Here is a 26969-nt window from a genome sequence, read left to right as displayed (position 1 = left end):
TGGCTCGAAATACTAAGATTTATAGTTGATCATGATCGCAATACAATACATGATACACTCCCAATCGCGCACGATGTGGTACGCATTGCAGTGAGATGTACAAGAATTATTACTTGGGGATGGCCACTTACTAACCCTATTCACGGTAAAAAACCCATCTTTCAGTCCATTTTGGGATCTCTTCTATGACCTTTGGACCCCTTTAGCTCTCTTTTGCCTTTCGACCCCTCTAGCCTCCAACTCTAGAAACCCTTCTTTTCCAATTCAATTAAACTGCCAACTCCTTGGCAAACTCAAACCAGCTCAAACCCCCATAATGTGAGAATGAATTTTCCATTTCGTATACCGTCCCGACTCCACCCCCGGGAACTGAAGAAGATGGGAATGGCAGTGCAAGAATAAAAGGTCAGGCAATGTGAGAGAGGAAAGAGTTCATAGATGAGATATTTCAAGGCAGAGAGAGAGAGACCTTTATAACAAAGAAACTCCCATCTCTGAACAATTATCCTCCAGGTTCAGTAAAAGCAGCCAAAGCACAATTAGTAAAAACCCCCAACAAGTTATAGCTCCATGCCATTCCTCATCTCTTCTCTATCTCCCTGCCTCCACAACTTGAGTCCTCGGCACTATTTTCTGGCATCCATTCACAACTTCTCGACTTGCATGCTAATTTCAGGTAGCAATGGAAGCCCGAACAAACTCCCCAACACTTGAAAACCCACCAGAAATAACATCCACCAAAATTCCAGCCACATCAAAAGCCTCTTGCAAATCCTCAGCCCCTTGCATTTCCTCGAGCCACCCCAACACTTTTTTAGAGAAACCCACCATCTCTCTAACATTGAGCAGCTTCTCCCTCATCGCCATCTCCCACCCCTCCAACTCCACCTCTTTTCCAGCTTCAGGTTTCCCGGCACCTGATTCCTGCTTTCCGGAAACCTTTGTGGGCTTAAAGAATCTTTGTAACTGCTCAACGAGACCTGTATATACAAGCATTGGTTGCACTATTGCAAAGAGGTCCTCACCACTACTGGAGCCAGGCATTGCTGGATCATCTTTTAGATGGCTGGATTCGGGTGAGAAGCAGAAGTGGGTAGATCTGCCTTGCTTGTATTGGGCATAGGCATGGTGGAGCCCGCGTTGGAGAAAGGCAAGCCGATGGTGGGCCCACACATCGTAAGGTTCAGCAAGGAGGGAATTAACCATCATGAATTGGACGGTTTCATCACTTTGGGGAGAAGGCGTTTTAGGGGTAGGAGGGGTTTTTGGTGGGTCCAATTGTGATTGAGATGGGTTTTGAGAGAGATAGGAAGAGATGGATTTGGAAAGGGAACATCGTTGAGTGGATCCAGGTTGGTTGAGGAGGTGGCAGGTCATCTGGAGCATGAAAGGAAGGAGGCGAGAGTTGCTATCGCGCCCCCCACCCTTGCTGTCGGCACTGAAAGAGGCACCCGTTGCGAATCGAGCCAGCATCTGCAAGAGGATGTAGGTCTGAGCATAGTTTCTCTCTCTCATGCACACACAATAAAGCACATGAGCAGGCTAATTGAAGAAATATGTGGGTCCATATGAAAGTATGAAAAAACAAACAGCCCGTTTTAATTTTCACAGGAAATTGACAATGTTACAAATCAAAAGAGAAAAGGCAGGCTAATGGGAAGAGAGCAAACACAACAAACGAAGAAATTATGGGTGTCCTAGGATCACTGAGTGATCCACCTCAAATTTCACAAGAAAACTACCATACTATAAGTGATTAAAATACTGCGATGAAAATTCAACAAAACTAACAAGTGGGTAAATCAGAAGTCTTCAAGTTCTCAATATGTAATTCTTCTACATCATGCAAGAAATGAGCCAAGAGACACGCAGCCTAATTTGGTCTTTTTTTCTTTTTTTTTTGGAGGGAGGGGCGTTAGGCAAATGGGAGTAGAAACAAAGAAGCAAACGAGTGAGTGCCTCAAAGATATGTGCTTCCTCTCAAATTTTAAATAAAGAAATACAGAGGCTAGTGAGAAAGTCAACATACCAGTACCATGTCATAAGTGAGAAGCCGCAGCCTGCTACCATCAGCCCGCCCAAGTGAGCGAAGGTTATCCCAACACTGAACAACACAACGACTATATTGCAAAATAGGCACAGCAGGCCCCCTAAGTGGAAAGATGCAATTACACAGAGTCTCGTTATTTCGGAGTGCCGCACCTTCCCACTCCTTTTTAGGGTTTTTGAGTGCTGCATCTGCCTGTTTGGCCTCTTGGTGACACTGAAAATGGATGACATTGAAATGGCTAACTGTTGTGTATACACATTCACCAGCCCCTAAGTTAACCCTCTTGCTATAAGAGTAGGCACCAAGCATATCATTGGGCCGGAGTGTATATCCTTCTCTACACACCATGCAAGCAAGGCCACCTTCCTCCTCTTCGACTTCATCTAGGCCCTCAATGGCTGGCTGGGTAACAACAATGCGCTCTCCGCCATTAGATGCTAGCTCCTGTCGCATCCCAAGACCCTAAGGGGAGAGGATAAAAAGTTAAAAGCATGTGTCAAATGGATATAAAGAAAAGGAAAGTACACATTGATCCAAAGAGAGTATCCATCAAATGGTGGAGGCTACTGCAGTGGCACCCACTAGGAAATTAACCAATGTAAAGTTAGTCTCCACCATCCGCCATAGAGAATGAATGGTGGGTGCCCCTTTTAACTACTGTATGTGACGTTCCATCGAAATATGATAAAAGACTTGCCATCACGAAATAAGGTGATATCCCAAATTCTCTTTCAACAATTGACCAAGTGGTATTGTAATTGCATCCAGTGCCCCACATAAACAATGGAAAGAAAAAAGCTTTAAACGAGAGAAGATTCAGAAGTCCCTACCGCTTCTTACTCTTTCAGATATAATAATTTAGCTGGCATGATATGCAACACAAAACTTGCTTAACAAAAGTTCAATAAAAATCTCCGTTTTTGGATATATATAGGATATCAGTCACAAAAATGAATGCATGTCTATGATTTTTTCAAGAGTTCAAGGTCATTTGACCCTCACAAAGGTAGGAACTTGAATATTTTGGCAGGTACCAAGGACTTAGTCATAATGCAGCACTTCTAATGAAATTCTGGATCCAATAATTACATTTCAAAACAAAAGTTAATAAAAAAAAAAAGGGAAAATATCTCCATACCTCCCATTCTTAAGTTTTATATCTCAATAGACCCAAGGTTTCAAAACATATCTTGGGTTATAAAAATTCTAAGTTTTCTATCTTCTAACTTTATCCCCTTAAACCTATTTTGTTGCCCCAAACAAATATAAAAAAGACATCATTTCTAAACACCATCATTTCTCTCTCTTCACGTGATTTTCCCCTAAATCTCTCTCTACCTAGTTTCCCACTCTCGCACCCCCCGTGTCTCTCACACTCTCTCCCTCGTTAGAGAGACAAAGAGGGTGAATGTTAAAGAGAGTGAAATTTGGGGGGAATATATCACGTAAAGAGAGAAAGGGAGCATGTTTTTTTTATATTTGTTCGGGCTAAAAAAGTAGTTAAAAAAGTGGTAAAGTTAGTAAAAGGGTTAGGAGATATATTTTGAATATTTGAGTCTATTGAGATATGAAACCAAAAATAAATGGTACAAGGATAGTTCCCCAAAAAAAATCTAGATCCAATAGGTCTTATTTTTATAATGTCAACTACTCTTACAAAAAAAAATAAATGATTTATTTTCTAAATTTTTTATTTTGATGAGTGATCAAGCAGGTTTGATTACAAAACATCAAGTAACATCCTTCAAAAAAAAAAAAAAAAAAGATTTACCAATATTTCAGAAATTATTTCACTTAAAAAAGACTGGCATTTTTCAGTATAATTTGAATGATTCTATAGAAGTTTGATGATGGAGTACAAATTGCCAAGTAAATGCAAATATATTCGAAGCAATTTTATTTGGTGAAGCATGTTTTGAACTCTGGTATCTCGTTTAAGGGAATTAAGATTTCAAACATAAGAAATACAAGTATTTTCATGAAAATATTCATCTAAAGTCATGCACTGGCTATTTTTGCCACCCGTAATGAATTCATATAGAAGAAAATTTAAGTACCTGCAATAGTTCCTCTCTCTTTTTCAGAGCCCGTCGCCGCATCTCATCCCGCGTTGCATGCCTTAGCTTGTGCACTGCTTCCCCAAGGTATCCATCCCCCTTCCCCTCCTTGTCAGCTAGCGTATCAAGCAAGTTCTCGGCTCTTGCACCAATCTCATTCTCCTCTGAAACTCCCTCAAGAGCATGAAACAATGGCAAGATACCACCCTTTTCGATGCACCTTTGTGTCCTTAAATGGCCTACTGCAAGCCCCTTCAACATCGACAAAGTTATTGGAACAGATGGTAGCTTCAAACCACTTGCCCACTCCAAACTAGACTTGAAATCATCCTGCCCAACAATGGAAAATCTCTCTCTAAGATGGTCGACAGCTAATTCAGTAATCCCTCTCTCTAGAATCATGTCCTTGAGTCCCTCTCCAGACGAGCTCGTTTTAAGTGACTCAGATACTCTCACGAAGTTCTCTACAGCAAACCTCTGAGCAGTTGCTTTCTCAGCCAAGCTCTCATCTTTAGGGTTGTCTTGGTGCTCCTTCTGACGCCTATCAAACTCTCCCCAATTTTGCAAATGAGGCTCAAAGTGCTGTATCAGCACTTCCATGGCAGCTTGTTCTCCATATGTGAGACAGGGAAGTATTCGAGCCACCATCTCATTGTTTCGTTGCTGCTTTGCTGATTTTTTGAGGCCAGAAGGGTGGGAAAGCCGCTCTAAGAACATCAAGACTATCCTTCTTGCTTGCTCACCGGCCCCCGAGCTTGCGCCTTCATTGGAAGCAGCAAGCACACTCTCTGAGATGCCAATGTCACTCTCATTAGCCTCCATCGTCAAGCTCTCAACAATCAGGAGTATGCCTTCTGCAGGCTCCACGGCATCAACAAAGAAGGCACGCCTAGCTGTCTCCAAGAGGAGGCCCAGTGCACCTAGCTTTAATAAGGCATGCCTGTTCTCCCGAATCTTGCAGCAATACATGAGGAGATTGAGAACTGATCCCAGCTCCTCTTGATTAGACTTGAGCTCGTCGTCCCTCAGCCGCTATCATCATACAATAATTCAAACAACAAGTGCATAAGTAGAAGGAATGAAACTTCCTACGCTGAAGCTAATAATCATATGTCCCAAATCCACAAAAACAGATAATTCCTTAGAAGAAGGAGAAGAATCATAAGCAGAATATCAATTAAGATCCAGGAGTCAAAGACAGAGGAAATACAAAAAACTCCTGATTGCATGAAATTCAATACACAGCTTCGTTCAGAAAAAGGCTATGGTGTCTTAGATTCAGATAATTGGAGGAATATTTGCTTTTTCTGAAAAATGAATCAAACAGGTCTATTATTTCTAGGGTCCCATACTAATCAAGGATTGACTCTTAACATATTATTTTTGAAGACAAAGCAGAGACAGAAAACCAAGGAGATATGTCTTTTGTTGCTCAAATATTGCGGAAGAGTATGCCTAAGACTGTCGAGAAATTCAAGAAAAAATAACATGACAATAACTTTACATACCTGGATCATGCTCAAAATTATTTCCAGTCCACCACACTCCCGCACAGCACCAGCTATAGCAAACTCAACTTCAGGATCCTGTGATTCCTCCCTATCCTCATCCAATTCCTTGATCATAGGCTCTGTAGCCTCACCATCTAATCCCTGTAAATGTCAGTGACCACCAAAAAATCAGATAGAGGCAGGTCTGTTAACAGCTAAAAATGAACAACTGAGCCTTACTGGAAGAAGAATGCCATCAATAGAGCATTGTTACGCAATGATAATAAAGGCAATCCAGAGCGTATAGACAAGACAAAAAAAATTCTCAAATAAACTCAGAGCAGAAAATGAACATCTATGAGAATTTAATTATCAATTTTCCCAAGTTTGAAAGAGATTTCAATTTCTACAAGAAAGTAAGATCCGTACACAACAAATTATGAACAACAGACCTGAAGCCTGTAAGTCACTGTCATAGGTGGGCAATCTCTATTGGAAGTAAATCCACCACCAGATAGCAAGCCAGTACTGAGAGATGGTGATTGACTATGTGATTTCTTCCAGACCTGCTCATAAACTTGAGAAATGCTGAGATCCAGAGATATTATATTGCCACCCACAAGCAATTCCATACCATAGTCATCCTCAAGGAGACCTAACAAGTCCAACTGATGGCAAATTTTGTTCTTGACATCACGCATCAATGGACCAATCTCTGAACTGGAATAAGGATTCTTAGTCATTGAACCCCAGATGAACTCCTCCTGGGTATGTGCTTTGTTCAGTATCAATAAATAGACTGGCTCCGGCTTTGATGGGCATATCATGTTGCAAAGCTGCTCCAAAATAAACTGCATTCATAGTAGAAAACTGCCATGAGAAGGACGAATATAAAGACAGTATGTTATGTACAACTCCCAATAAGCATCAGCATGCACAATATTATCTTCAAGAAACCCAAGCTACAAAGAGAAACTAATACAAACCAATACTTCAGTTTAACTTGAATCGTCAACAATAACACAGCTGATAACAAGCTTGATCACAAGAAATTTTTTAACGCGGGAGCAAGGAGTTTACAAAAATCCTGGAACAGGAGTTTTACATCATTGTAATAGAGTAAACAAAGACTACTGCTTATCTATCCCCATACCAGAGATGTTCGTCCCTTTCTTTCTTCTCCATGGATCTGCAAACCAGAAATGCAGGCTCGTATGAAATGGCGCTTGTTTTCACTGCTCTCAAGCAGAAGACTGTCCAAGAGATCCTTCAACAGCCGATTGCAATCACTTATCAATTTTGTTTTTTGTACTACAAGACCCCGGATGACAAGAAGAACCTCCAATACTTGAGACAGAAACTCATCTCGCATGAACCTATTGCACCATCAACAGAAAGTAAGCAACATAAAACCCCAAGATTTCATTTCAAACTTCAACTTCAGAACCCAGAGCTGAAGCTGAAATTAGATTTCAGACTCATTTTCTATTAAGAATTTAAGTTAAAGGGAAAATCAAAGGGCAACTACAGAATCTCTTCAGATTCTTGACTGAACTTCACCCAAATCCTAGATTCAAATGAAGAAGGAAAATTCACCATTGTCATAAAAAGGATGAGAAAACCAAGTTCATATCTTGGTTCAATTATGGCCATTACAGCCAAAACTGGTGATAAAAGTGGCTGACAATCAGATGTCTGCCATCAGCTGCATTCACATTTCAGCATTGGGTCTAACCCCATTTTAACAAATATTTTTTAACAAATATTTGCCAAAACTTCAATCAATTCAATGACTTCAACATGAGATGGGAACTACAGGAAAATTTGACTTACCTTGATCGAATATTTGCCACTTCAAGAAATTTGCTGAGAAGTTCAATGAGCTTGTGTAGAATAAAGCCCTGTGATATGTCTATATGTAGGCTCCTTTCTTGTGACTCCACATTTCCCACCTCGACAGTTATCAACCTACATATGGTACTCAGGCATCCCTTTACAGAGAGAAACATCCTTGCATCTTCTGACTCAATCATCTTGAAAAATAGTTCGAAGTACTCGGCAGAACTTTCCCCAGCAGAAAGAGTAGCCGGAAGAAGCGCCATCAGTAAGTTCAAAAATCTATACAGCCTAGATGAATTCTGAGCACAAAGCAAACCAATTAAGGTGCACATCTCAGACCTTATGGACTGTGAACATGCACTCAAGACTATTTCAGAAACCCATGATCCCAGTTCGAATGTTGAGAATGCACTCTTAAGCGTTCCTTTACAAGCACGCGTTTTCCATCTCAGGACATATTTAAGAGCAAGATAATCGACCCTTTGGGAGTCTTTTCGAGACTTCTGAATAGGTTTGACTGCCGGCGAGACTTTGTATTGCCTCCTCACGAAGTCAAGATAAGAGGCTCCTTTTTCCCACTCGGAATAGCTTACTAACTGAATATTCTGCCCTTTCCTGTAGCTATCCAAGTGCTTTTCTGATGATACAGACTGTGACTTATTCCCATTAGCAAGGCCACTTATAGATGAGTGTGAATCTCCACTACTGTCATCCTTTGTCGGTAGAACTGATGTGGTTTTCCCCGACACTTGCTCCTTATCAACTGATTCAGATTTTGGAGGGGTGCAAGCCTGAGATACCATTTTCAAGCATGGTAAAATGATGTGCTCAGAAATAGAAGGATGCTGGGCACCCAACTTGATCGAAGAGAATAACAGCTGAAAAGCAACTCGCAATCTAGCTTCCCAGAACTCATCTGCAACAGCACAAGTTTCAGAAAGTAATAGCAACTCCTGACGAGTCGCCAAGGCAATATCCATAGAACGATGGTGCTCAAGGCAATATGTGACCTTCTTTCTTATCACATTGTTTAACTCAGTCACGGCACTTGCATCACCCTCTGAAAATGCACAAAGAACAGCTCTTGCCTGAATGCGAGCCGCCTTGGGGCCCTGATGAATATTGTTTTCAAACAACTCAGACAATATGCCAGTACCAAGAAGTTCTTTCTTAACATGTGGGTATTTTGACAACACATGCAACAGTTCCAAACATTGGGTAACAAATGTAGTGGCACATCCATAACAATGATTTGGAGACCTAAGAACTGCAAATCTCGATGAGGCCATCATATCATCTGAATGCTTCTGGTGCAAATAGTTCATCAAAACCCGACGAAGGCCCTGGAGAGTCTGGACACTCTTGCTCACTGAATCAAAAGCAGCTTTGCACTTCTCACCATACAAAACACCAAGAAGAGCAATCTTCCTGTTTATTTTACAAGAAGGACCAGGCAAGGAGACCATCATCTGCTGAACTGTATCTTTCTGTTGAGAATCCATTTCGCTCTCACCGATGCTAGATACAAGCTTAAGCAAAGGTTTCTTAAATCCCAGAAGTTGTTGATATCTCCTATGAGCATTTTCTGATTCTGATTCAATTGCGATCAGCCCTTTCTTCATGTCCTCATCATTCTCCATGCTATCAAAAGTGAAACTTGGCTTTGCCATGAAATTGAACTCAAAACGACCGTATTTGCTATACCCACACTCATTGCACAGGAAAGAATCCAAATTCTCATAATTTATGTTACGGCACTGCCCGCACTGATAGGCATTTTCATGACAGTTGCTACAGATCCCATGCTTATCAGTGACATAACAACTGCAGCAAGGGCACTCCAAGGACTCAAGAGAAGAAGCTTGGAGATTCTCATAAAATAAGTCCAGTTCAATCATGAAGTTGCAGGCAGTTATGGGAATAGGGAATTCAACCTTCAGCTCTGTTTGATTGAAGGCAAGATGGCAACTCTTTGCACGTTTCCACAGAGACCAATTATTTTTTAGTTCTGAAAGATCAGCAACAGGCCTATTGTTGTAATACAAGTTCAAAACCTTCACCGACTTTGACTTGCGAGCATCATGCACATTCATGATCACCGATTGAATTGTGTAACTTCCAGTACATTTCACTATAATGCGATTGTCAGTGAATTTTGTCTCAGATTTCAAACTTTCCAACTTTGTGCGACTGTAAGGAACCTCAGGACAGCTACACGCAACACAGGGCTCACTCTCAAGATAGTAGCCATCGAACTCAACCAAGCCACTCAGAGTATTGTAAATACGAGCATTTGGGTGATTGGCCAGAAGCTCATTCTGGGAACGAAGTGTATCAAAGATACACTTCAATACATCAGAAGTCAGGCATGAATTTACAAGTTCTGTTTCCTGGAGTTTCAGACCATTATCAGGAGCTCCCTTTCCCAGTAAAGATGTCAGGAGCTCTGTGAACTCTGTGATATTTTGGCCATACATGGGGAGAGATTGCATTTTCTGAAGAAGTTCCTTCAGCAGTGTCTCCTGAAAAGATCGTTTGCCATGATGCCAAGCACCATAAAGAACACATTTGGCCTCAAGGCGAACAGCCGATGAGTTCCATTCCAGCAAAAATGAATCAATAAAGCTCTGTAGGACCTTCCCATCCTTGTCAGTGAAGATTTCAACTGACTCTTCCATGTCAATATAAGATTTCTCAGAGCTAGCTTCACTTCCTTCTTCTGATTTCTTTTTCTTCTTTGAACCTGAAGATTGTGTTCCAGCTTTGTTAGAGCCCATTGCCGCATCTCCCACCTCTCCTTTCTGTTGAGCTTGGCCTGTATCCTTCCCTGTATGAAATGCCAAGCGCAAAAGTTTAAGAGCTTGGATGACAGACTCCTCACCAAAAATGAAGACACCATTCAGCAAGCAGGGGAGAACATCTCCATGCCTCGAGCAATATTTTTGCCAGTTTCTTGGTCTAGCCCCTGCTAGCTCAGATATCACAGACAAGCACTTAACCAGTTTCACACTTCTCTCACATAGGAGAGGGTTCTGAAAACCACCAGATTTATTTACAAGCTTGAAGAGGTTCTTGATTTCACTTGATAGCTGCCATTTATCTCTTACACTGTAATAGTGGGTTTTGCTTCCACACAAATGCAGGAAAAGCCTCCTCGCATACCGCCTCACAAATGTTGTGTGAGGATTGCTGATGTAGCTACAAAGGACATCTTGATAACCGTCTAGTTTTAAATCCTTGTTGATGGGAGCCTTGTAGACGTTCTCCTTTTCCCCAGATTTTTCTACTTTTTCAGGGCTAACCAAGCCATATACCAAACGAAAAGTATTCTCTAACAGAAGCATGTCATAATCGGCAAAAAAATCTGACCTATGGGCTTTGGCATATGAATCTGAGAAGAAAGGAGAAAAGTTCCCAGCTGGCAATTCTCTACGAATAGTGAGCAATGCACCACAACCCGACCCAGATGATAATCCATGCCCAGTGTCAAGATTGGAAGAAGGTGATTTAAAAATATGCATCAGCTGTTGTAGTATATCCATAAGGTAGTTGATAAAAGGCTGCTGCCTAAGAGCAGAACAAGCTCGAACCAGCTGAGAAGCAAACTCACTTTTGTCTTGATCATCATTTGCAGATGAGGAACCCATAGTCGAGGGGCATGATGGCAATTGGGAAACAGATTTATCTTGTGTCTCAGAAGTCGCCCCCAATTTTGGTAGAGAACTGTCACTGCCAGGCTGGTGCCAGTTTCGAAGCATCAAGGTGAAGAACATGAACACAAGGATAACGACTTCCCCAAATGATGAACGCGTTTTAAGTATAAGAGGTTTACTCAAGTTAATCTCATCCAAAAACCACCTCACAAATTTCTCTAAATCCAAATTTTCAGGCTTTGAGCTATCCATGAAAGGTCCACCCACTGCAGATGACAACCTGTAGAACAGTTGCATAATGGGTATAGCACGAGCACCAGAAGTTGTTCCCATCCACCCTTTCAGCTGCTCTATCAGCTCGCCAAGTAACAATGAATTCACTGCTCTCTTTGCAGCTGAAATTGTCACTATTCTCTGATCAATTAGAGAAGCCGGGAACTCTCCAGATTCGTTATGCTCCAATTGATGAACGGACGGAGGTGAATTTTGCACACTGTTATTGGTAGTGCCATGAAGTAGACTTGGATCGCTTAGTTCATCAATTGCAAAGTGAATTTCTTTCCCATCGTCCCCAAGTGAATCAACTTCAATAGGAATTGCAGACATAGGGTTACCTCTAGAATGTGGTGGGGGAAGCCTATCTGCATCCATTACTTCATAGCAAGCTTCACATAGATAAAAATCAGGGCAAACATTACAATGCCATCTTCGAAGTATAGGAACAGTGGAGCAACCATCGCAGCAATATTGAACAGATGATGTGGTAGAGTCTTCTTCAATCATGATTTGTGTGTTCCCACCATTTGCACAGGTTGGATCAGAAGCTACAGGGGCTGATGCACTACTCTCCACAACATCATCAGTGGCCAACATTATCTGCTTTGGAAATGGAACCTGGAGCAGCCTAGATGATATAGCCAAGCTGAAAAAAGGGGAGAGGAAGAAAATGAAAAAGATGAAAACAGTTAATGCCTCAAGGTTTAGTTAAAGGGAAAAGTTTATATAGAGCCAAGGTTCTAAACAATCAAATTAGAGCCTACCTCAAAAATTTCACTAGAAGAGGTTGTTTTGATACCCAAATATCCTCAAATTGATCATCTCGTCATCAAGATGTATGGACATGAAAAAAAAATGGATTTCAAGTTTTGGAAATAGTGTATTTTGTAACGCATTTTTGGACCGTCAATTTTCAATATTTTCAAGTTTTCGTAGATATGTCAATCTACACTAATTTTGAAGCTTTAAACTTCATAAATAAAGATGAAAATATATTTTAAGGCTACCACAAAGATTTCCAGTATTGAAACCACACTTTTCAACACTATTTGATGGTAGGCTCTAATTTGATTGTTTAGAGCATAGGCTCTATACAAACCGCACCATTTAGAGCATAGGCTCTATACAAACCGCACCATTAGTTAAAATACTACAATCAAACAAATTGGATACAAATTAAACACCTGCTTGAAGTCCGTACAGCCTCGTAAGGAGCAAAAAGAAGTTTCTTGAGCAACAGAACAGCAGGTACGACAGATTTTCCAGATGCATTGCTTCTATTTAAAGCCAAGCATTCTGCATAGCAATAGATCAGCTCCACAGAGGGTACGACAATGTTGTTGATAGTTTGTGTGTCAGGTTGCTCCAAGTCCAGTATTCCCCAAAGAACATCCATAAGTCCATCAATTACGCCAGAACCTGTAACAGGGAGAATCAATGTGGCAATGGCACGCATATCACAAGAAAAGAAGTGTCCTGACATGTCACAAAGGGAACTCATTCATTTTCAATTGCACTTAAATTTCACTCCTCCCTGGAACATTTCAGAAGCTTTAACCTACCCCAAAACCTACCAGGTTTCATTTTTAAAGACGTTAAGTTGCCAAGGTCCATACCAAGTATATTTTGTATGCTATTTTTTTATGTCCAAACAAGTTGTTTTACCTCAGATAAATAAATAATACAGCAGTGGATAAAGGGAAAAAAAATGGAATAAAGACCATACTGTCCTTCACACAAATGTATCAATATTATATAAACTAATTTAATAAATGATAAAAATGTTTTAAACCATAATTTACATCATGAATTGCATTGTAATTGCATCACTCACCAAGTTATACATGACCTATCATATACATCAATCAGCTCTTTCGCAAATAAATGAACTGGAACAAACAAAGCATTGCATGATAGTAATCACAAGCTCTAATTTTTGCAAAATTAACATGTTAATTGAAATTTTAATTTTATGGATAGGTATCCCATTTGTACATGTTGGTATATCCATGCTGTACGGCCATGTCATGACAAATTGTCAAGGATTTGTCATGGGAACCGTGTCAGACAAGGCATCCATGTCATACACCAACATTGTCTGCAGCTTGTACGTAACAACAGAATAGTAGCTGAGATTTAAAGACAGGTCCAAGATTCACAATGGCTTTCTTTATTGGATATGTTTCAATAATCAGCCAAGTCTTACCGAGTCACTCAGCTCACAACTATGGTGAGTCTTGAGCCAAATCTGAGTTTTAGAACTAAATTAGAACAGGTAAACAGTACGGCTTTTCTTCGTGATATTACAGCAAATATAGTTTGAAATTTCAAGTGAAGCAATTTCAAGGACTTACCATGAGTTTCCAGAAAAGCAGCAAAACTCAATCTATGATGCAAAGCAATCACAGACACAGCTCTCATTTGGGCTGTTAACTCTTGAATTACCCATCCAGCTGTTGCTCCACCAATTCCTATCCTTGAGGCAAGGACTGGCGAAGCATTTACAACACCAAGAAGACGCATAGCATATTTGACCTGAGAAAAAAAATCATAATTAACATTGCTCAAATGATATTTTCAAAGTCTTTGCTAATCGAAGCCTCACAGAGATGCATACCTGGTAGTACATCTCCTTTTTTGGGAACAACGTCTGAAGAACATGGCAGGCAGCACATTGTAACATAATCTCCCTGTCATTTTCAAATATTGTTTCCAATAGCTTCTTGCATTTCAGTTTACAGGATTCTATCTTTGCATCCTCAATTTCAGCGCATGCCTGAGACCTAAACAAGGAATAATATGCAGATAGGAGCTTAAGTCCATCTGCTATAACCTGTTCTTGCAGTGAAACAGCTTGCAATGACCGATACTTCTTTCCATGCCCAGAAACCCCAGATGTGGCACCAAGCACATGGGCCTCCATGTCTAAAACAGCATCCATTTTTTCCTTCCAACCGAAGGCATCCTTAAGTCGACCATAAACTTCTAAAGAATCTATTCTGGGTAAAGTAGAGCCATTAAAGGTCGAGCCAACAGAGATTGTAAATTCTTCATCAGCCAAAAGTGCTTCAGCAGTAGTGAATGGGATGTCATACCATGAACGCATACCCTCATCCAGTTTAGTAACTCTCTGGAAAATGGTGATCTCAGAAGGAATATGACTTGCTGAAGTATTTCCGACATGTATACGGAAACCAACCATGGCAATATCAGGATTTGAATTGAAGACGATTATCTGCAAAACAAAGCAAGGGGGTCATCAAGTATTCGGACACCCATATTCTAATTTAAAAAAAAAGACACGTATACAATTTCCTAAATAAAAAAAAGTAATTAGCGCCAACTCATATGAAAGAAGACTCAGTTTGTGAGTTTTGAAATAAGACTCTAACCTTAAAACCAGAAGCGCTGGGACTTTCTAGATAGCCATCATCCGATACCAAATTTTGCTTAGCACTCTCTGAATCACCATTTCTAATGGCATCACCTCCCAACTTCACATCAGGTGAAATGCAAACAGTTTTCTCAAAGAAGTCGAGAGGGAACTCTGGGTTGGAACCAGAACATACTCTGCTGCTGAGGATTACAGATCCTAATTTTTTGGCATGATCTGAGGTCAAATTCGATCCAGAATTGGATCCCAAAGAATTAGCTGAATATATCTGCAGGCTTCCATCATCATATAGAACAAGGCAGTGGGTTCTGTCCTTCGATAAAGGCCTGTATGCGGCTATACCAACAAGAGATAGTGATGAGCTTCCTCCAGTATGTCGCAAGTTTTGTGCTAGTAACTCATGGACGCCTATAGATACAGCAAGTATCGAATTCGACTTTAGAGAAGAGAAGCAAACAAAGAAACCACTACCATCAAGCATCTCTTTCCAATGGTGCAGCCCAGAGGGCCTCAATTTACCATCCTGCTCATCCCCATAAATGGCAGATATTTCAGTAAGAGTCTTGGCATTGGCATCCAGGCGGCCAATCAAGGTAGTACCATCCTGATAGGACAAGAAAAGGAATCGGAAGGTTGATGAGAAGTACAAAGAAAGACCTCTCGAATGTGGAGCTTTATCAAGTTCGATGATATTAGTCATTTGTTTAGCCCCCACGTCACCTCCCATAGACAACTCAAGCCTGAATAAGCGACCAAGTTCTGAGAGAACAAGAAGAAATATTTTCCCCTGAGGTGCAGTAACAAGTGTCGCATCCACAATCAGATCATCATCCAAGGTGAAGTAATGCATGGGACTTATATTATCTTGAGACAGATCATAGATCTTGACAAAAGTGTTAGTGACCACCATCAGTTGCACTTGAGAACCAGGGACCCAAACTATCTGCCGAATATAAGCACCTTGAGAAGCAAGTTCAACAGCAAGACGATCAGTCACTTCCCCACGGTGATTAACAGTAAGGACTTGGCATTCTTCATAACCTGCAACAGCAAGATAATTTTCTACCACGGGGTTGAAAAGAAGATGAACTATCTCAAAGCGAACAATGTTTTTTGAAAGAGGCTTCACATTGGTCTTATCTGCTGTTATAGGTGCAACTGATGGCTGTCCAATTAGCTGCCCCACATCAAAAATTGCAACTTTGTCACCCTCCCCAGCAGCAAGTCTGCCACGGCTGCTAACACTGAGCAAAGATTTGATTAGGGAACCATTAACCAGATGGGTTTTCAGCTCCCTTGCATTTGAATATTCTGCCTTGATCTTCATATCCAATGATCCACTTTTGTATGCCTTTTTCAGTTGCAAAAGATCAGTGTTGTATGACAAAATCCTATCATCCCCCAACACCACTTTCTGATCTTTTGAGAGATTACACTCTCTTCTGCCTGTTACAGCTGGTAGTAATCTACTGCAAAGCCGAATAAGCAGACTCTCAACATCAAGATTCATCAGCAAGCGTGCAAGTCCTTCTTGTTCCTCCTTTGGGATGGATAATTTGAAAGAGCTCTCAATGTCTGCAAGCCCATCTTCATCAAAATCTGAATCACTATCAGGAGGTAATTCTCCATCTTCAGAGAAAGAAAGGAATGGCTGAAAATTATTTGTAGCTCGAACTGGAGCGCTATTGGAAGGAGTATATTTACGAGGCTTCAAGCACTGGCAGCTGCTTCCTCTAACACCACCTGCCCCACAATTACAAAAGAAACAACTCGAGCGAGAATAGACAACACGGTGACCTCGATGGCACACCTTTGCACAAACAGAACAGCAACCTTTGGAAACAGTTGGATCACATGTGTAACAAAAATAACAGTGTTGCTCCATGAAGTTGCTGCCGCTTGAAGTGAATGTGCAAACTTTAGATGCAAGGGCCCTTTCATTGTTACTATCATCATCATCATCCTTGTCCACACTAGCCAATTCCCCGTCTGATGTACCATCATCTTCATCTTCATTAACTGAAGTTGTATCGCAGTCAACCGTAGCAGAACCAGACTCCTGACTTGAGGGAAGAACCAATGTCTCTGAACCTTGGCTTGAGACACTTCCGACTGTTCTAGGAATAGTGGATGCAGCTCCAGAACTACTGCTCGACCAATGCTTACCTGGAAACTTATCCCCAGTGCCTTTTTTAGCTCCACATGCACTTAGGATACTCCAGAGAAAACCAAAAAGAAATTTTAAGCCTTCCAGGAATCGTTCATCACACAAAAATTTCTCCTTCAGCCTCACAGTTTTCTCCACAAGATGCCTCATTGAAGATTCTCCATTACAGAGCTGAAAGATAGAATTGAAATAGGCCTTGGCTGTATGAATGTCAAACTGCATGAACGCATCCTCTAGGGACATAAGCATTGCTTCAACAAAGTGAAGACGAAGTTCTTTCGAATTAATCTCAGAAGATGGTGATACAAGGCAGATTATGACATTCAGAGTCAGTTCTCTAAGTGCAACAGGGCTTCCTTTGGCTGTCAAAACTCCTCCTGAAGTTTCAATCATGCATCCCAACAACTTCTTTTCAAGCCATTTGGATAAACAAGCCAAATCCATTCCCAAGAATTTCTTTTGTGCTTCCACTTTAAGGCTACAACAAAGCTCTCCAGACAAAAGATCATTAAACAATTGCAGAATCTTCATACTCACAGCTTCAGTGTGACAAGTATCCAAGACATCCAAAAGAACCAATAGATTGCCATTCTGTACAGGGTAAAGCTTCTTGGCTTCTTTATTCTTGTCATTGTTGATGCCCAAATAGCATTTTAGACTGTCAACTTTAGCTGGGTCTTTCCTGATGCGGTCAACCAAATCAACAGTATTTTTTATTAGAACTTCAAGAACACCCAAGTTTATTTTCTCTCTGGAAGCCACTTCCTTGAGAAAATTTTCCATGTGCTTCAGTAAGAACAACACACTATGATCCAAGTTCCCTTTCTCAGATGGGGAAAAGTAGCTGTATATAACATCAAGCTTTCCATGTAAATGTTCAAAAATTCTTCCAAGTTTAACCATCATGACTGAATCAAGAAGACGGAGCAGCACATCATCGTCTATATGTATAGCCCCTATAGAATCTTTGACCTTGATTAAGCTCTCGAATGTGCAGATTATCCCTTCCACAGAGACAATACAAGCAAGAAGAGCCCCACTAAGAGTTTGTAAATGTGATGGAAAACCATGCAACAAGGATCTGCGGAACGCTCGATTCAGGTTCTCTAAATCTTCTCTCTCAACAAGCTCATTCAATTTTGACCCAAGACCATACAGATATTCTAGCAGGGCAGGGCTGGCTCCAATTTTCTCCAGCAGCTCAGCCTCTGGGCATTGTTCACATCCAGATTGTATGAGAAGAAGCAATGAAGAAAACAAGCCCACCTCACATTCCTGGGGATCAAGTGCCATAAAAAATGCCTCTTGAAGGGCGTGCAAATATCTATGCAATAGAACTGAAAGCCACTCAATCACGGATCCAACCTGGTTATTTTGAAACAAAGCAACCACAACACTTTCGGCGATCGACAAGAAATAGTTGCCCCCGTGTATATCTTCTACCCAACGTGATTCCACTCCTTGCAATGCATCCTTTTCAGAAAACCTCCCGATGCCAACTTGAAGCAAAGAAAGAATCAGAGAGAGCCAAGCTCCATCCCTTAAAAAGTCCCAAGTTCTCTCTTCAACTTGAAATGGTTCATGGGTAGTACTAAGCTGTTGAAGGACACTGGTGACAACTTCTGTGAAGTTTCCACTACCAATATAGCTGGTAACGTCAGCCTTGCTTACCAGGAAATGGCTGAATTGAATGAAAGAATCCATTCTTCCCAAATCAAGGCTCCAAGAGTCAACTCTCACTGATGGAGACCTAATACAAGATAGTGTATCCCAACAAAGTAGAAAACAGTACCTTTCAAGAACGAGGTCTTCCACTGCTTCAGCTTTCTTACCTTTCCACAATCCTAATATTTGTGAGAAGGCATCATGTACATCATCCTGATTCAGACCTAGATCTTGAAGGACTTGGCCATCTAAAGAAGCTGAATTAGGAACAGGAACAACATCTATCAGTAGAGGAAGCAAATTACCGAGTACTGGTCGATCTTTAACCCATACAGCCATGATACTTTGTATGGTAGTGGATACCCATGATAGTAAACGATCATTTACAATCCCAGAAGAGCTTCCTCGAGATGGCACTTCCCTCAACTTGGTTTGAATATGTGAAAGAAGCCACGAAGGAAATGTTGATGGGTAATAGATCATATGACGCAGAATCAAAATCAACCGTGATACTAGCAAAGACCAAGCTGTCAATAGTGTGCAGCTGAATTCAGCTGGAGTATGGCTTACTGACTGAAGAGCATCAAACACCCTCTTTGCAAAGGAAACTTTCTCCGAAACCGAGGACGAGTGGAAAGCCATAAGAAGAATTTCAAAGTGGAAAAGAGAAGGGACACCTGCAAATGTATCTCCAAGACTGGGGCAATTTGAGCACACATCATTTGCCTTTTCAAGAATGAAATCAATATATGCTTCAAAAACTTTGATTCTAAAATGTGTCCCACTAAGACCAACCCTAGAAATCATAGCATGAGCTAACAAAACAAGAGTATGGTCATTATAGATAAAGTGTCCCTTCTCTACCTTGAGAATTTGGCTAGCAAGGTGTTCTTCAAGGGACCTGGATAAAGCTCTGCGTGCAAGGAGGCTGTACAATAGGTCAAAGCTTACATCAGAAACATGCCCGAGCTGTTTCTGGCATGCCGAAACTGCACTATTGGGTATCCCTTCGTCAAACAGGCAAACTTGGAACTGGAGCATGGAAAGTAAGATGCTTATATGCCTCTCATGAAGCATCACCCATGCTTCCTTGCAAACAGAACTATCCCATTCAGGGGAAAAGATGGAGCTTTTAAGAAAAGTCAGTAGCTCAATAGCACCTTGAAGGGGTATGTTGGTGCCAATATTTATCATATCAGAGGCAACAGGTGGTTGACCACGAGTATCAGTCATCCCACCCTGATGGCCAGCTTCACAAAAAAGGTCCCCAAACAAAGCATCATCTTCATGACTGACTGCAGGATCCTTGTCAGAAGGAGCAGGACTCTTTGCACGAACTTGGCGCAATCTGTCATTTTTCACCTTATATTTCACCCCTTGTGAATGAAGAAAAGAGGCAAGATGTATTAAATCATCAAGCCAGTGACCTCCGATAGGAAAAATAAGCCTAAGAAGCTGTTCACTGGTATATCTTTCAACCAAAGAAACTTTCTCGGAGCTAATATTAAAGGAAGGAGCAACACCAATCTCTGAATTCATGAAATTTTCAACGGAGTTTATATCAGATTTCTGCTTCCAACTAAGCACCTGACATGTCTGAGTACGCACTTCTCCAATGAGCTTCAACAGATACATGATAACCTGAGGTGCATAAACCAATGGAGGCTTTTGAATGGAACTGTGTTTGTCATAACTCCATACTTGGGTATCCAAGATGTTCAACATAGAAGCAGAAATACATGTCTTTATATTGAGGAAGACGTTGTCACTATGAAAAACAGCTTCAACAAAATGAAAGAAGTCCTCCATTAGTATCATAAGGTGATGCTCAATTCTTTTCTCCTCAGCACAAGAATTAAAGTTGAGAGCGTCGTGCCTGTGTTTAAACAACTCAGGCAATAATTCAGCCAAGGCTGCTGCTTGAAGTAACAACTCGACATCAGAAGCAACATATGGAGCTTCCCTTGTAAGCCTTGCAACTAATGATAGAATTCTTTTAGAAAGTATTACTATTGACTGAAAATGTGAATCTCCTTTGTGTTCATCAGAGAGCTGTGAGGGCTTTAACAGCTCTTTGCATATATTAATCAGGCGAGGTATGCACTTCCCATGAACAACTGCCCAATGCTGTGAAAGAGATATCATGCTATTCCAGTCTTGATGGGGCACATCTTCAGTTGAGAGGGAAACCTGCCTATTCGTTGGAAGATACTCAGAAGCTAAAGCAAGCATAGCTGTGTCCACTGGCTCAGCTTTCATTGAACAATTGATCCCTAAATTGACACAAGAAGGGAGAAGTCAGCAAATGATGGATGGTCAGGTAAAATTAGCGAGCAAAGCATGAAGCCAGAACTACTGAGTGGGATAAAAGCACGTTAAGGCCCGGGGAGGGGGGAGGCCAGGGACCAAAAGCACAAAACAACAAATTACACAGTTTGCACTAAACTTACTACCTCGCAGGGTACACTTCATGTATCTGTCCTGTTTCACCCTGCTTGAATTAGCAGGGATGACTGGCAAGCACTCCATAAGGACAGCCGGAGAATCTAACTTCACTGAATCTAAATCAGTATCTACTTTATCAAGTAGAGCTATTTCCAGCAGGTGTATAACAGTTTTCTGCAAATACACAGCCAAAAACAGAAATGAAGAGAAGCATAAAACTTGAAAAATGGTCAATAAAGAAAACTCGTCAGTGATAGCCTAGTAATAGACACCGGCATTATCATTTCAGTTTTGATTTAGAGAATATGTTCAAGATAATAATCAACCCCAAAATGGAAAAGAAGAAAGCATGAAAACTCAGAGGTTGACATAAGAAAGAAGCAGAGTTGATGTAGATGGCCTAGAAATGCAGCCCGACTGTTTTTGTTTTTACAACTGAAAAAGAGATAATGCCTGAGATATAAACAAAACAAGATGAGTAATGGAATCTATGTTGCATTTGAAGGCCTCATAAAGATGAGAACATCAATCATAATAAAATTTACAAAAAGAACCTAGAAAGTTTTCATGAAGCAAATTTCTATTGAGAAGGACTTCGCTTCATGGTATCTGATCTTGCTGTTCCCGCTCACTCCTCCCACAGACATTCCCCAAGTGCTCCAACTAATTGAGGACCAAGCTTTAGAGATTTAGTCGGTTTCATATTCTCCAGATTTCCAGGCATTTCATGGACCTTACAGCCTCGGAAAGGCCATGGATATGCTTTTCTTTTGCTTGTAGATACGATAGATTCAACAGAGCAGGATCATAAACCCCCTGTATCTTCACCAAACATTTTCATGATCTTGCGAATTTATAACATTCCCTAAATCGGTCCAAAGTTGCCTAAACAAAAAATCCCACTCTCATTAATCCTAGCTTCTTGACCCATTACTTCTCTCACATTTTTCTTTGTTTTGTGTTTTTTTTTTTCTTTTCCTTGTTTTGTATGTGGCACATGTGGAACATTTTGTTTCTTATGAACTGTAACTAACCTGCTGAGTGTTATCGCTTAGTCATGCGGTTAATCCCAACCTCCTTGTTTGAACAATATTTCGAATCCAATTATCTCATTTGTGGAAACCATTTTAGACTTAAAGGACATCATTTTCCTTATTAATAAAAAATTTCATTATTAAGCAAACAGGCACAGATACAAATGAATTACATCACCTAACACCTCAATTCACAATTGGTACAGCTGAGTAGTTGAGATGGATTTCCCTCAAATTACAATGTCTCTGGCCAACTGCAATCAAGCTATGCAATGAGATACACCATTCGCATATCTAGGGGTTGTGAGAGGACACTACAAACCTCAAAATCTCCTAAAATGTGTCCGCTATGCTCCACTGCTGCGGCCTCTCACCTCACCCCATCTTCGTCTGTTCTTCCAATCCAGTCATTCGTAGAGACGAGGAAAAGAAATACAAATTAATTGATTTGATTTTTCAAATCCGAATGAATCCCTCTTTTTTTCCTCAATTGCAGCTTCTAAAATCCCCAATTACAACCAATGGTAGGTTGTTTTGCTGTGCCAAGGCTCTGAGGTGCTCCCATAGCTCCCTTCCCTTAATCGGGTAAATTACAGCATACACAATGGAGCAGCACCATATACGCCCTAAGATTCTCTCCGTAACTATGATAATGAAAGACTGTTTATGGCTGGATATCAAACAATAATATTCAACAAATGAGGGTACAAGAAGTGTATGGCCCAAATCCGGTAAAAGGACTATTAACTTCTGCTTCAACAGAACCTTGATGTCAAGAGGAGTGCAAATACACCATAAATCCCAAGAGACCACAGTTCGTGATCAACCCTCTCACACTTGACCCGGGCAGATTTTAACTTCAGCATCCCTGATCCTCAGTCATGGATACCACTACAAAGCATTTGGCTTGGATTTACTTAGTGATATCCTCCTTCTCAAACCAAGTCAATGACCTCAATGCCGCTAAACTCTTCTTTGATATGTAAAGGAGAGGACAAATATCTTTCTTCTCTCTTTAATGACCCCACTAATGGATTTCGCACCTCAAAAGATTATATCCTTGTCCTTCAAGGAAATTTGCACTTCATTCACCTGCCTGCTCATAATATTATGCCCCAATAGCAACCCTTTGGTCACTTTCGAAATTTATATATTTTTCCACCTCCCTCCTTGCTCCAAAGATGAACTCTATGCAAAGAAGATCATCATCCTGCCATAACCACTAAATGGAAATATCCAAAGGCAACACCATCTCCCTTGAACAACGATAACACAGACCACATCAAAGAGGTATCATTGACAATAGCAGTGATTTAACAAGCGGACCGCCCAAGGCTTGGGCGGCCGGCCAGGCGGTCCAAAAGGCCTGGGCGATGCCTAAGCGGCCAAATCAGGCGGATATCCCTGGGCGCCCGCCTAGGCGCTCGGGAACCTACCTAGGTGGCCACCCGTCCAGGCATGCACCCCACCTAGGGGCAGAAATGGCCATCGTTGAGGGTATTTTTTGGTCATTTTTTTTAATACTAAAGAGGTAAAATTATGGGTTTTAGATTCATTAGCCTAAAACCCATTAGAGTCTATTTTAGAGAGAAAAACCCAAAAAAAACTAGTTTTAGGTGATTCCATAGGATCTAAGGGTTTCTCAAAGTTACGAAAAATTGATTTAAGCATCATCCATTGATATTAGATTTAGTTTTGGAGGTTTTATAAATCTATTAGAGAATTTTTTAGAAGATTTCGAGTCCTTAGAAACATCTTAGAGGTGGAACTTCGGAGATCGAGCAATCAAAGTTAGTGATTTTTTTTATATGGACTTATGGTTATGGAGTATGGAGGAGCGTATGCTATGTGGACTTGTGTACTATACATTTGATGTGCCCTAAATCCCTAATTCTTATGTATTATACAGTTTTACTTATAACGTTAGACTATAGAGATATTTTTCTTTCTACAGGGCCGCCCAGGTTCTGGGCGCCCACCCAGGAGCTAGGCGGCATGGACACCCCCAGCCGCCTAGCACTTTTTGAAACACTGGACGATAGAATCACCTAAGAAATGTGTAACCTTCTAGCAAATGTGAAATGAATGAAAAGAAGGTCTGTAATCTCCTTAGCCTCACATAATATACGAATTGAGAAGTTGGAAACTATGATGCTGATGATGAACCTTTTAGTGTTTGTTAATCAATAGTACTATGCTATTTTGGGGGGAGGATTAATCAAATACTACAAAAAGCTAGCTTCTATGAAAGTGATGAGACTTGGACCTAAGGTGCAGTGGAACAAGCCAAAAAAAGGACACTCCGAACGTCAATTTTGATTGCAGCATCCTTGGGAATTATTGCAGCTCCATTTGGAAATCTGACCCTCACCTCACAGATGCAGTGGCCTATTTATTCATGATGTAGGCATCCTCCTAAAAATCAAAAGAAGCTAAAAAGAACTAAATTTAAGATGAAGTTCCCACCAATGAGCAAGACCAGTAAGCATACTATGATATCATGTTCAGAGAATCAGATGTATACAAGTGTTTGGGTGCAAGACTAAACTAAATTATTTAACAGGAACACAAATATACGTAAAATTCCAAGCAACATGACAAAGATATCAATTGATAATATTTTTATTTTATTTTTTTACTAATGATTTTCTTAAAAATGTTTCTCGTCCAGATGTAGAGTTCTCATTGGAGACACTCAAAATAGTAAAGCCCCTTTCTCTTGGATATGACAATCACATTGTGACCCCCATGTGAAGTCCCAAATTTCTAAAATTGCACTAGTCCTAAATTGCATGCCTAAGATAGCGCCAACTTTGATTTCTCTTCAAAAAGAAAGAAGAGATGGATATTGAAACATTTCCTCAGCTAATCCAGACATTCAATCAATTACTTTGGAGACATTCAGATATTTTACTAAGTTTAGAGGCCATTCCAGTGCATTCTATAACTTATAAGCACTAGTGATTTAACAAAGAAGACTTCTCCTGATTCAGGGAAAGGGAAAAAAAAGAAAAAGGAGTGTCCAAGAATTCAATATAAACAAATATATTCCTCAGTGATCCAAAAAATGCAGAACCATGATACACATAAAAAAAGAAGGAAATATTTATATATTAAAAAGGAAATAATTGAAATTTATACATGAGAAGTAACTAGAAATAATTATAATTATCAAATAATTAGAAGATTAGTTGAAATCAAAAACTAAGAAGTTAAACTAGATTACTGTAAAATAAATCATGAATACAGTTAAATAATAACTAACCTGTAAATCAGCCCCATGATCACCATTAAGTCCACATTTCTCAACGTAATAAATGCAGAACTCCACAGAGCTCTCAAAAACCCTAACAAGTGCTGATTCTGCAGCTTCAACTGAGCAAAGAATCATAAAACAAATCAAAATAAACTCTAAATCCAAATATATGAAAGATAAAACATGTCCTACGCCCAATAAAGAGACTATCGGAGAATTGAACTCATACAACTAAATTTACAAGAAAATGAATCAATTTCGGGGTTATCAGATCACAATGGCCGATAAATCCGTTACCTGTAAGTGAGCGAGTAGTATATACAACATAACTTACAACTGACAAAAGGGATTCAATCTGTGACTCATTCCATATCTGAAACACCAATTTTCCATCATCATTCTCTTTAATGGATTGTTCTATGATGGACGCCAACTCCGATAACCCTAATTTTGCATTATCCGATCGCAACCTCTGAGAGAGATCGACCATGGCATTCTCTTCAGTGAGAAGGTCCAGAAGCTTCTTGATTTCAGCCATGGCTGAAGCTTCTGGTCACAACATACGGACCGGGTGCTTGAGTGCCTGTGTAACCCCAGAAATCGCCACCAAATTTGGAGAAAGGTACCCAAAAAATCGCCACTAAATTGAGAAGAGAAGCTCCATTTTCAAGGGTGAATTTAAAGGTGCGGTTTTTCTGGTTAGGCGGTGGAAGAGAGCAGTGAGAGTGGATTGTGGGAACCTCGACTTTTTTGTAATGACCAAAGAATCCCTTACGCGTTTCCATTTTCCTCTCCAAATGCTAAATATTAATTTCTTCCTTAAATTTTCTTATAGAATTGAATAAATAAAACTCTTTCTACTTTCGTCTTCTGCCAGCTATTTCTTTCTATCTATATATGCTCCATGTTCTTCTCAGTAGAGATTCCTTGCATTTAATCCATTTTCCAGGTAGAAATTTATCTTCTAAGTTGCATATAAATGTTGTCTAAAGACTCTAAACAATAATTTACAAAAGATACTTTTCACAAGAAATATATTTCGTATGAAATAGTTTTTTTTCAAAAAAAAAAATAGGGATCCCAAGAAGGCTTGCTCGTTTAAGTGGTCAAATCCCCTTTCAAAATGGTCTACATTGTTATTAACACGAGAGGTTTAACTTTTAATTTTCATTTCTCTTGAGTATTTCCTCAAAGAATATCTAAATATTTGCAAATTGCTCTTACTCATGGTTGGAAACTCAAGAGTCTAAACGACTGATGCCATTTTAATTATAGAGCATGTATACGATACTTCCTCAGGAATATATTGTTTCATACTCTTTCGGGTAAAAGACCTACTTGCAAGGACTTTTTCAATCTAAAAATTTGGGAACTACCTAAGAATCACTAGATGAGTTTTACAAAAGAGAAATTTTGAATTCTGAGTTCTCCACCATTTAGCTCTCACACTCTAAATATTAGATGGTATATGTTCAATCTTGAGACATTATTCATTTCAAGTGCATGGAAAGTGTGATTTGAATTTTTTTTCTTTTTTAATTGAGGTAGGTTATATTCTCAAAATTATATATATATATGAGAGTAACGATACTATGAGACTCTCCACACCCATGTGAGTAGGACTCTAAAGGATCACCATTAAA

The 26969-nt window shown here is 40.2% G+C and overlaps 1 protein-coding gene across 1 annotated transcript; it reads right to left on the bottom strand.

Moving 5' to 3' along the window:
* On the bottom strand, window positions 1-26195 carry LOC18429738 (auxin transport protein BIG). Its single transcript, XM_011623490.3, has 14 exons — window positions 25624-26195; window positions 25336-25445; window positions 21045-21210; window positions 14758-20864; window positions 13983-14600; window positions 13720-13900; window positions 12550-12784; window positions 7431-12011; window positions 6751-6973; window positions 6050-6448; window positions 5616-5759; window positions 4108-5139; window positions 2030-2512; window positions 1-1473 (listed from the first exon to the last, which is right to left on the bottom strand). Exons 1-14 carry the CDS (start codon window positions 25862-25864, stop codon window positions 673-675), a joined length of 15321 nt encoding a protein of 5106 aa, XP_011621792.2. The 5' UTR covers window positions 25865-26195; the 3' UTR covers window positions 1-672.
* Between the last annotated feature and the right edge of the window lie 774 nt (window positions 26196-26969).

Source organism: Amborella trichopoda, chromosome 10 (assembly GCF_054954075.1).
Source record: "Amborella trichopoda isolate Santa Cruz 75 chromosome 10, AtrichopodaSantaCruz75HAP2 v2.0, whole genome shotgun sequence".
In the NCBI taxonomy this organism is placed as follows: Eukaryota; Viridiplantae; Streptophyta; class Magnoliopsida; order Amborellales; family Amborellaceae; genus Amborella; species Amborella trichopoda.
Note: the sequence above shows the minus strand (reverse complement) of the source record. Positions and strands in the feature narration are given on the sequence as shown.